Below are 12,579 nucleotides of genomic sequence, written 5' to 3'. Positions count from 1 at the left end.
ACTGAGGAAGAAACTTATTTTATTAGCATAAAAGGTCTGAAAGGAGAGATTGGGAGGCGATCAGATTGTTACTACTTGAATGCATTTAAGCTTTTTGGCCTTTAAGCCATCAGTGTTTGCTAGTAGAGGAGAAACTATCAAGAAAAACAGCTTAATTTCTCCAAGCTTAGACATACAGCAATCTTGATTGCTGTGGAAAAAGAGTCCCAGCAGCAATACAATAGCTGAAGAGTTCAGGATTCATCCCAAACTGTAATGTTGTATGAGTCATTTGGGATGAAGAGAAATGCTTTAAATTTAGACATACAATGAACAAAACATTGCAATGGATTTGCAGCACAGATTGTCTGTTGCTATATCTGGTTTTCTCATTACACCTTGAGATGTTTAGGTTCTTATAAGCTTGGCTATTCTTTTCTGATTTCCATACATGAAGATGCAATCAGAGGCTAGATTAAATGGTTCAGACACTAAATTATTCAAACCCCTGTTGTTGTTTTTTTTGGCTGAAGATGTGAGTGTATCTCCTAGGCAATACAGGCAACTTTCTTCTAGGCAACCCTTTAAAATTATGTAAACAGAGAAATTTATTAAATTACTCTGTCTGATTTGTCACAGATCTGTGGACTTAACAATGCCTCTACTTCTTCCTTTCAATGCTTTGGTGTTTTGGCTGTCACTGTTGATGGTAACAAGTTCCATTAACACAGATAAGACTGAAGAGAAAATTTCTTCCTGCACAGTAGTTCAGTACAGTGCTCCTGCAGTCCATGTCTTACAAGGCAGAGATGGAAGAGATGGTCCCAAAGGTGAAAAGGGAGAACCAGGTACAGACCTATGACCATTTAGCAATATTGTATTTTTGACACTTCTTATCTTACCTCTTTCATTTTTTCATTTTTTTACATCTCTCCTTTCTTCTGCCCCATTAACCTTTTGTAGGCTCATCACAATGTCAAGAAGCTGAAAATGCTTTCTGCATTTATAATGCTATTCTAGATACGTTGCTTTGAATAATTAAAAAACATACAATACATTTTCACAGCAGCCCACAAAACAGAGAGAAATGTAATAAGATTTTGATCTGATTGTACAATTTGTTCTCTGAATTTCCTACAATATGCTACTAAATTATGAGTGCTTTTTCTTTCCAGGGGCAAGCTCTCAAAACCAGAAATCATGCTTGCCTAGGGTTGGCCACTAATCTGATGATCATAACTTGATTTCTTCATACTCACTACATCCCAACAACAGAATTCCCCCAAGGCATGATTTATCAGTTAGGTAACTTTTCATGCACTGCGGCAAACAGCAAATAGATCAGCAAGTGCTTTCTGTCATGTGGTAGAACCAAGTCACCTGTTCTCCCAAGTTGCCAAATCATAGTTTCTGTCCAAACAATAAGTACATATGGAATTGCATACTTACCATATCCTGTCTGTTTTATCATGTCTGTACCACACACCTTGGAACTAGCTATTTGCTTTTCAACCTCCAAGCAAACTCCCATCATTATCAATACCACTTCATATGAACCAACACAAAACATTTCAGTGACATACACTGATATTCTAAATAGACATTTTGTGGACCATGCACCCTCAGTATGCCCTCTGTAACTTCATGGTGAAATAAGTAAAGCCAGTACTAGTTGTTTCAACAGCTGGACTGGTAGGTATACTGAATCTTATTATTTAGCTCATTTGCTAGATCATATCCTATGATGTGTGATTGGATTACGGCTGAATTATATTGGCTTTTTGGTTTTAGAGCATGTGTACTTCTGCAGTGACATGAGACACTATTTATTTCATTAAATTTTCAGTGCCATTATTAGGTGTAGTAAAGATTTTTTCATCAAAGTAATTCAATTCCTGGAAAATTAAGCTTTCCAGAGGAACAATTAATTTTTCCTGAGATGTTTTTATTTTCCTGGGGGTCTATGGGGGTATACTCTCTCTAAGCACTAAGAAAACACAGTGGGAGAAAGACTTAGAAAAAAACATTTAAACCATTTTAATTCAACCTCTAGGAGAAGGACTGAGAGGTCTACATGGTTCCCCTGGAAAAATGGGACCTCCAGGAATAAAAGGAGACTCAGGACCACAAGGAGAGAAAGGAGAAAAAGGAGAATGTGGAAGTAAGAAAGAAATTTGTTATGTTTCTATAACCTAGTTTGCAACCTTTTAGCATAATTAAAAAAAATATCCGTGTCAATGTCCAGTATTCTTGTAATATAATTTGAGGAAAGATGTGAGTTCCAGAAGTGTAAGGAGCAGGAAGAAAAACTATCTGTTAATTGGAGATGAGTTGACCAGCATATCTGGGGGGAAAAAGTATCTGGAATGAGTCACTAGTTTATTGTTGTCTGTGAGTAAAATAACAAACCCTCTATCTAACAGTATAAACAGCATCTTTTAAATTTCATCCTTTGCTTGTTCATGTGTTTTTTATGTCAACTTTGATTCATTTTAAAATGTTTACATGTGTGTTTTGACTTAGAAAACTGGCCTTTTCCCTGTGAAGAGAAGATGACTTTGACAGCCCTGAGAATTCAAAGCCCACCCAAGTATTCATCCTGGTCAGGGATAAAGCTCTCACAGTTGGACAAATTCCCATGGAACAAATGTGCCATGTGGCCTGTAGTTTCTGCTCTGGAAACAAAATAGCTCTCACATGGCAAGAGGTTACAGGCGAGCTAAGCATCTCAGAGGCAGTTCTTGTGTAGTAATTTTAATATAAATTACTAAATAATACCCTTAACTCCTAGGTGTAGTAACTGATGACCTGCTGAGACAAGTAACTGCTTTGGAAATAAAAGTACAGGTTTTGGAGGCTGAACTAAATAGATATAAAACAGGTAACGTCCAATCATTGATTTGTTTTCTGTTGGCCTGGTAACAAGATTAATGTGCTTGTGCTGGAGAAGGGACTGAAACAGTAGGTACAAACAAATACTCAAATATTTCTTGTGTTGCTCATGGGAGATGGTCATTGATTAAACACTGTCTCACTGAACGCATCCTTCCTGAACTGACCTGCCAAACTTTAAGAATGACTTTGCCAAGATACAGGGCAAGAGCTTTGTTTCATGGCGTGTTTTCCGGATGTTTGTGCTTAAAAGCATTGTGTTGCATTTCTCTTACTGCCTCAGTTCTAGGTAATTTTCTGAGTAGACATAGATTAGGATGCTGTCTGCCTGGGTCAGCAGTAAGTAATTGTCAATCAATACTGTGTAAAATTTTTTTAAAAAATGTCTCATCAGTGCACTGCTAGCCCTGGTACAAATGCTACATTAGGAAAAACACAAGGTCTATCATTGTTCTTGAAGTAATTTGGGAGGAAATTACATAGGCTGCAGTTCACCACATCACTACCACCAGCAAAATAAAGCCATCCTTCCAAGGGATTGTGTCATATGTGGTGCTAAGCTTGTAACTGGGGCAAAAGAGCACAGAAGCTGAACAGCTGGTAGCAGCAATCTCTTCAGCCATCTCCCTTTTGTCTTCCTGTGCTCAAGTATTGCACCTAAAAAGGGTGTCTGAAACTGCTATGGAGGTTTTACCTGGCACAGGAGAGTAATGAGGATTCCCTGCCCACAAGAGGATTGTGCTGGTACCATTCCCACCAGGGGAAATTATAACTGTACATATGTCCCAGGTTGGTATCATTTTTACAAGGTGATAGACAGAAATGTGTTAAAGACCATAAACCAACTTGCCTATTAAAGACAGCAACCATGTTTCAAAAGAATTGCTGCTAGCAATTTTATCTGCTAAATGGACAAAAGCTTTGCTTTCCATGGACTTTTCATGAAAGATTGTCACGGATGTTATTCCTACTTCTCTTCAGATAATTTATATTTTCTGGAGAAATACTCGGTTTCCCAGGCTCCCTAAAGCTGTCTCTGTATTTCCTCTTTCTGCTGTGTTGCTTGTGATAAAGCTGACAGGTACAGAAGATCTCCTAATGGCAGCTTAGTTCCTTTTTATTATTTTAATTGATCTATGATTTTTGCAATGAAACCTGGCAAGCCATTTTGTCATGCTTGCAATTTGAGTGTGAATTCCATCAGATTCTGACTTAAGAGCTGTAATACTACATGAACTGGAAGCAAAAAACATTAGAACAAGACTAGTGATCCAGTTTCTTGTGAAATTCGGGCTTGATATTTTTGTGTCTATTTTGCTTAACTTTTGTTGACTTCTGTTGGATTCTGCCTACTGCTTCAGCAATAGTCTGTTTATAGCTGGTTATTAGCTACTTCTGAAGTGTAATTGTGATACGTAAATATAGCATGATACAATTATGTTCACTTCTGTTTCTAGCTTTGATCTTGAAGAACATAAAGAGTATTGGTAAAAAAATATTTGTCTCAACTGGAAAAGAAGATACTTTTGACAATGGAAAATCCCTTTGTGCACAAGCTGGAAGTGTCCTTGCTTCTCCTATGAATGAGGCTGAGAATACAGCTTTGAAAGACTTAATGAGACCTTCAAAGAATGCATATCTGGGGATATCTGATGAACAAACTGAAAGCACGTTCATATATCTGAATGGAGGGGCTATAACTTACACAAACTGGAAAGCTGGAGAACCAAATAATGCAAATAATGAAGACTGTGTAGTAATACAAGACTCTGGAAAATGGAATGACATTAGTTGTTCAGACTCTCATGCTTTAATTATTTGTGAACTCTTGAGCTGATGGATCCAAGAAAATCCAAAATTTTTGCTTCCAGTTTTGTGGTTGATATAGTTTGTTCCCATAAGAGTGGGCTGGATTAATCATAACCTGAGTGTCGTTATATTGTTTTCCCTTTGCTATTTAGTTTTTAATCTCCTAATAAAAAACAGATTTATTCTTTTCAATCAGTATGAGTTATATTGTGTTTATCATAGTAGTAGTACGGCTAATAAGTTATGGCATGCTCAGCAGGCTGTTGTTACCTTCCTGTGAGTTCTTCAGAAAAGCAGCATGAGGAAAGCATTTTTTATAATAATGAAACTAATGAAAAATTTGTATATATTCTGTCTTTAAGCTGAGCTGTAAACTTGGAGAGAATACTCTCCACACGTTTCTTCTGATATGTTCTTTTATTGTGTAAGTAATGGATAGTGCATATGGTCCCATTATTTCAGTATTTAGTGAAATTTGCTCCTAGTGTGTTTTTACTCTAGTTCTAAAATTGACTAATTATGATCACCTAGAGTGGCATTTGTCATCTGGGTACAGAAGTCCGTTGTGCACAAGTGATTACTGAGACACAAATAATTTCATTTTTCAGCTATTTTCGTGCTGTGTTTTGTATGTAATAGGCAAAGGAAATGTGCTGTGAGTACAAAGAGTAATAAAACAGTAAAATGCCCAGCCAGGTTGTTTTGTGGGCAGCAGAACAATCACAGGAGAGCAGAATCTTTTTTGGCAATCTTTAGGCAGTGCAGGAAATATAGATCAAGATTTAGATGTATTAGAAATGTGAGGCTACTGATGAAATGTACTCCAAGTGGGATTTAGCTTAAGCAGAAAAACAGTTAAAAACCTTACTTATGTGAATAGGTCCTTATTGTGAGAGAAGTGATACCACACTGATTTTTGTTTTTTTAAATTATTTTCTTGATGGAAGCTTCTTTCATGTCAGTTGAACTACAAAAAGGTGAAGTACAGACTGGATAACTAGAAATAGGTGAATATCATGACAACAAAGCCCAATAATAAAAGTTTGACAGTTAAGAAAAATGTTCACATGCAGGCTTTAAGGTTTTGACCATGGAAGAATGGAAGATTTTCAGTTCTTCTTCCACTAGTTTAAGACATGGAAGTTACCTAAGTTACCTCTGTGGAGAGAAGGACTGTCTACACTGGTGAGTTACATGGAACAGAGGAGCATTTGGTGCCCAGTTCATCTGTTTTATAGCTATTATTTTCATTGCCTAATTCCATGTCTACCTTTGCAAGTAATGACATCTCTTTTCTCTGCAGCAAAGTTATAAAGGTATAGCAAAAAAGCTATTCGTGAAATTGGTTTAAGACATGGAAGTTACCTAAGTTACCTCTGTGGAGAGAAGGACTGTCTACACTGGTGAGTTACATGGAACAGAGGAGCATTTGGTGCCCAGTTCATCTGTTTTATAGCTATTATTTTCATTGCCTAATTCCATGTCTACCTTTGCAAGTAATGACATCTCTTTTCTCTGCAGCAAAGTTATAAAGGTATAGCAAAAAAGCTATTAGTGAAATTGGTGAAGAGTATGAATTTTCTAGAGAATTATTTATCTGCTGATCTGCATCATGTTCTTGTCACTACTGGCAACATATCCTTGCAGTTCTCAAGTGAACTAAATTACTTTTCTTCATTAATTGATGTCCTGCAGCCATGAAAGCAAGAACTTTTTAAGTTTTGCCTGAAAGTTTTAAATCAGTATTTACTATGTGAAAATGCAGGATATGGTGCAAGATTTAAAAGACAACTTTGGGTTAATTTAGAACAAGAAAGAGAAATTGTAGAGGGTAGGTACAGTCCTGTTGTGCTGCCAGGTTTAGGGATCAGTGGTAACTCTGTCTTCAATGCATTTATTTGGAGTGATTATGTAAGTCTGCTTTGAGACTACATCCAAAAAACACTGTGGTATCTTTTGTGACCATTTCATTTGGAGCTGGACTAAAAGCAGTGATCTCTTATGCCTCAGTGCATCAGTCAGTAGGTTACAATGACTTAACTGCTGATTTGAAAAAGATTTGCAGATGTGAACAGTTGTGTTCTTTCAACGTTTTTTTGGGGGTTTTTTTTAGAAACACTATTCCTAATTGTCATGTCAGTCACTCACTTTTGGGAGTCCAGCTCTGAAATGTAATTTAGAATAATTTTTAAAATTATTTTGCCCAGCAAATTTGCAACATTGCTGTTAGAAACTTAAGAAGCTTCTCATAATTTTATGTTAAGATTGTTTTTCTTTGGAGAGCACTACACATAATTTAAATGGGATCTATATAAACTGCAAAGCTGTTTGCAGGTAAGTACAAAAATATTCTTATACTAAAAACCCTGGGAGTTCACAAAAGCAGAGTGGGAGAACGTTCTTATTGTATGCTCAGTTTCATACAGTCCAAAGTTACCAGATAATTAACTTTTTTACCAGGCTTTGTACATGTGAAGTGTATTTAATCCCAGCAAGGATGGTGTAAATAGCAAATCCAAGCTGCTTCAGTCTGGTATCACCTCTCCTTTTCCTAGCATTGCCTGTCTTCTAGGTTTATCCTGGAATAAACGTTACCAAGGAAAATTGTTCCCCAGATCAAACAACTGTGCAGAAGGAAAGCTGCTAGCTGCTTTCTGTGTAGAAATCCAAACTCTGCTCCATATTGCAAAAAGGAAATTGAAATCCATCTCTGGTGGAGTTGCTTTACAAATGCAGCTATGTGAGTGAAAGTGTAGTCTGGACTTACCCCATAAACTCTCCTGTCCTGAACTGTTGCTTGAAGAAGCAGAATAGCAGTGCTGAAATCTGGGAGCTTTGGCAAGCCATTGCATGGGAGCAGGCTGATCTTCTCAAACTGGACAAAGTCCACAGGGCAGGAACGAGACCTGGAAATAGAAAATTAGCTTTTAGAAAATCATATTACTTGAAACTTTTAAACTCAGCAAGACGTGTCCTAAATTCTGACTTACTCATTATGCATATTAGGGAGACCTTTCTTCAGGGACACCTTTATTCAGTAGGCACTGAAAAGAGAGAGTTTGAAATCGTGTTCTATTATCTTCTAAGATGCTTAAATGACCACTTAATTTTGCATTCATTATATACTAATCTGTATTTGCTGTTATACCCCTGATTAGAACCATCTTATTTGGTGCTAATACATCCTCCACAGAGCTTCTGAGTAATTCAGGGTGAAAGCAGCATTTGTTAAATCAACTGCTTGGTTTATCTTTCTAAAACATACACAATTTCAGGCTAAGTACAGGCTTAGGAAGGAGCTATTTGTGAAAAAACACAATCTCTGAAAAACTCTCTTCCTCCTTTTTATTTTTCAAGTGGCAATTTTCAGTGGGAACTACCAGGTGGAAAGAGGAAGCTATTTCAATCAGTAGCAACTTGCACTTACTGCTTTATTTTTTAATTACTACACATAAATATGGGGAAGATGATTAATTTATGCTCAGATCTGAGGACAAGCGTGCCCTTTGCTGTGGCTTGTTTCCTGCTACAGAAGAAGGCATCACCCTCTTGTGTGAAACACATAGAGGAGAAGTGTTAACACAGGGAAGTCTGTGGCTTTAGCACTACTAAAGTGGCTCTTCCCTTTGGCCCAGCACTTGAAGATACAAGGAAAGAAAAATGATTCCAGAACTGCAGATTGGCCAGTAATGCCCAGGAGAAGAAATAATGCAGGAGATCCTGGAAACCAAGGTACTTTCTCCTCTCTCTTTTGAGCTCTCTGCCAAACCTCTCAGCAGTAGCAGTATGACTGGATCCTCTGTTATCTCTGGGGAATTAATTTATCCTGAGGTACCTACAGTTACAGCTCTTTTTTGTGGCCCGTGACCCTTGTGATGTTTCAGACATTGGGAGCTTGAGCTGTTTAGATCAGTGCTTCAGGGTAGATAGTTGTGAGAGCTTTTTCCTGGCTCTCTGTGTGCTCTGGTTTGTTTACATCTTCAGCTGGCTGCACAGTCTGTCCCACGGAGCTGAGCTGCCGGAAGCTTCTGGCAGCTTTACAGTGGAAGGAAAGCTCTACATTGTCCAGCTGGTTGGTGTTCTCTTCCAGGATGTTTAAATAAAGGCAAGACTTCAAGCGGCTGAACTAAGCATACAGAACATGAGAGCAGCTCACATATAGGTCTCTGATTTGAGAGAGCCCAAGTGTGCTAACATTGGGCTTTGTGGAAGTGAGCCTGCATCAGCTCCATGATGCAGCAGAATGAACTCAGTTTCATTGCAGCCTTAACAGAAGACATTACTACAGGGCTGCAAAATATGTGTATGTACACCACCTCATGACATTTAAAACCCCAGAGCTGCCGTCTGTTCCTGTGTTGCTTTGCTTTAGTTCAATCTCTTATTTAGCCTGTTGTTTGGACACTTAGAGCACTGTCCTACTCCATCTGATCTTGCACTTGAACAAATTTCAGTGATAGGAAAGGGAGGGATTAAACCATCTGGGTCTGCTGCCTTGTCACAGCTTTAACCGTTAGGCTTTCTGTGCTCTCTTGGGAGAGCTCTGGACAGCATCTCTCGCCCTTCCTCCCTTTTGCATTGTTGGGCTGCAGTGTTTGGCCACCTTTGCCGTGTGCTCAAGATGTGTACAAGAAAAAAAAAAAAAAAAAAAAAAAAAAAAAAAAAAAAAAAAAAAAAAAAGGCTCTGTGCAGCCTTCTGATTTGCCCTGGAATTATTCCCAAGCATGGTTTTGATTCAGACTTTTTTATATATATACAACAAGGTGGGGCTAAACTACTGCAAGCTGCTTTAACTGAGATGGACACTGTATTTCACCAAACGTAGTTGGGAGTCCGGAAACCTTTTAAGATTAATACATAGGTTACTTGCTTTATTATCTCCTTGCACTTTATGTATCCAATTACATTTGTGCAAGGGTGTCCCACTTGGAAGTGGTCTCATCAATGCCACTTTGCTTATAGCTCACAATCTTTTAATCCCTCTATGCTCTTATGCCCTCTCCACTTTGCTTAAGCAGCTGTATGTATTCATGGAAACAAGGTAAAGAGGGTAGAGATGGGAGAAGAGAAAGGCAAGAAGTAGTGATGCATTTTTAAACCTTTTTAGCTCTCTACCTTTTATGATGGAGAGCTGTAGCTAAAGTGAAATAAAGGGGCTATTAATACTACTTGCTAAACCTGTTAAGTAGATCTTTTATTTGTGCATCAAAAACTAGTGAAGTAAATACTATCTTGAAGCTTCAGCTTGTCATTTATGTGCTGTTATTTTCTAGTACCTAGTACTTAGCTTAAAGCAGCAATTGCCAGCATTTGAAGAATCTCAGCTTTCATTTTCAAGACTCAAGTGCATTTCTAGCTTTCAAGACTAATGGTGACAAAAGCTTAAAAGCCTTTCAGTTGAAAAGTTCTACAAAGTGAAAATGTTTGTTTCCTTTTAATTTCATGTTTTAAAGCCTATCTTAAATCAGAACCTGTATTTTTAAGAAATGGGGATTGTCAGGAACAGTATGCCAGGACTCTGTATGGCAAGAAAAGCTGCCAGCTCATCACACTACAGGAGTTGTAAAAGCTATTTAAAAAATGTTCCAACTGTGCTTAAGTGTGTTATAAATGGATTCACTGAAAATTGTACACCACACTCTGTCTTGAGTTACTGGGCACTCTCCAGTGGTTTTGAATGCTGCAGCCTTGAAGTGTATCTTTTTCAAATGCTCTCAGAATAGTTGTGAATTTGGCCCTTATTCTGGCAAACTGTATGAAGTGTTGGAAAGTACAATAATTTATTTATCTTTTTACAGTGGCACGGTAAGTTACTCTGGAAAGGTAAATGAACATGAAAGATGAGCGTTATTAGACACTTGAGCCCCATTTGTGTGGAAACATAGCTGGGGAAACAGATGCTAGAGAAATGCAATATACACTGTTTGCATGGCACCACTGGTACTGCAACAGTCAGGAGCACAGTTGTTGCCTGCAGGTTTTGAAAAGCTAATTTTTAGACGTTAATACTTAAAATCCAGTCTGGCTTTAGATGACTGTCCCAGGTGAAAGTGGGTATGGACTGACCTTGTCAAAGGGACACTCTGGGAACTGAGCAGGCTGGGTTCTGCACAGGGTTGAACACAAGTCTGAAAAGGCACAGCTAGGAAGAACCTATGCTGCACTCGTTTTCTAACTTGAACCCCTGAGACAGCCTGATAGCAATGATAAGCAATGAGACTACTTTCAAAATAAGCCTATTTGAAGCACTCCTATAGAGATTCCCACTCCTGAGAAACAAGTGTATTCCTGCCTGCCAGATGCTTTATAGAAGGAATGCTACAACCTGCTTCCCTCTTATGAATCTAGACAAGAACATTCAGCGAACAGGCAAGCACATGACTGGTGACAGAACTGAGAAACCACCGAGGCTTTCTGAAGATTATAGAAAGGCAGAAAAAGGCAAAAGAACTGAAAATATTATTAGCAGGACAAGAACTCCTCCTGTAATTTAGCATATTTATCTGAGGCTACTTATCTAGACTTTTAGGTAAACTTCACCGTACTTGTGGCATGTGAGATATCCCGATGTGATATTTAAAAATATAAATAAATTTGAAAACAATTTAAAACAATATAGCTAACTGGTTTAGTTCAGTATTTGTTTGGAAGTTCATGTCTGCTAAAATGAAAAAAAAGTCAACAAAAAAGGCTACCCATAGTTGTGCTGCTGCTTATATTTCCCAAAGAGTACAGACAGGCCAGCAGTCAGTACCATCTTTCATAGTAACTGTTGTGAAGTTAACATTTGAATGAGGTAACAGCTGTGTGGTTGCATAGGATGTACATTTCTTGGGATCTGAGACAAAATGAACAGAGGTTGCTGTTCATGCTTTTGTACTTCAGATGGAAAGGATAATGGAGAATATACACAGTCCATTGTACAGTTTTGTGTATATTTGTCATGCTTAGCAGGATGGAACTGCAATCTAATTAATCTAATAGTGCTAATCTTTCCAGTTTTGACTATCAGTTTTCATATTTTATAATAAGAACAAAAGGCTCTCAGTGTAGCCCCAGACTCTAGTAGTAACGCAAAATGGTGTAACAGGAGTGTAGTTTTAGCAATGATGATCTAAAGATACAAACGTGGCTTGTTTGCAGGGAAAAGGCATATTTTTATTAGGGTGACAGACGTGGCCCTTAAGCTTTTATTTGGGATGCGAAGAATTTCTGTGCTCAAATGTTGCTATTTTTACTATGTCAAGATGGTGAAAACATAAGTCCTCACTCTTCAGGGAGCATCTTTACATATACACTGAACAAATGAAACAAGTTTTGCAAACAAAGCCACTTTGGTTTGAAATAAGCCATACTTCTGTTGAAAGAATCCTCTCAATTTTAATCTATTCACTTACCTAATTGCTAATTATGAAGTAAATTTTTCCTCCAGTTACATCTTTTGTATTATCTCTGTTAGTAAATTAGTGGCTTTGGTCATATGTCACTATTTAGGAAAATCCAAACAATTTGAACAAGCTGTGTTTGTTTTCTTTAAGAGTTTGGCTTACAAAGTCTTTCAGAGAACTCAGCAAGGAAATAGGCTTGTATTTAAAGAGTAAAACTGTAAGCATCTCCCAAACACCAATAACCTTGTCAGTCTAAGATTTTTTAAAACTTAGTAATAAACAAAATTTCTGCAGAAAACTACAAAATAGCTCTCCATTTGGGCTCCAGAATATTCTGTTCTGGATGCTCAGCTAGAGTTAGGGAATGAAAGGAAAAGGGTTTTAATAAATAAATATACATAACGAAGCCTTTCATTCTCTTTATGCCTTAGAGGAATATTCCAAGAATATTTCTATGCTGAAGCCTCTGCAATAACTGCACCTTATATAGTTTCAAGTCAGCTCAGAGATC

The 12,579-nt window shown here is 37.7% G+C and overlaps 1 protein-coding gene across 1 annotated transcript; it reads left to right on the top strand.

Moving 5' to 3' along the window:
• Window positions 1-634: 634 nt before the first annotated feature.
• On the top strand, window positions 635-4,708 carry SFTPD (surfactant protein D). The gene is made up of 4 exons (XM_009998129.1): window positions 635-827; window positions 2,033-2,140; window positions 2,771-2,860; window positions 4,329-4,708. The coding sequence occupies exons 1-4, from the start codon at window positions 635-637 to the stop codon at window positions 4,706-4,708; spliced, it is 771 nt and encodes a 256-aa protein (XP_009996431.1).
• The last annotated feature ends 7,871 nt before the right edge of the window (window positions 4,709-12,579 follow it).

Source organism: Chaetura pelagica, unplaced genomic scaffold (genome assembly GCF_000747805.2).
Source record: "Chaetura pelagica isolate M959 unplaced genomic scaffold, ChaPel_1.0 scaffold205, whole genome shotgun sequence".
Lineage (NCBI taxonomy): Eukaryota > Metazoa > Chordata > Aves > Apodiformes > Apodidae > Chaetura > Chaetura pelagica.
This window is presented reverse-complemented; position numbering and strand designations above follow the sequence as displayed.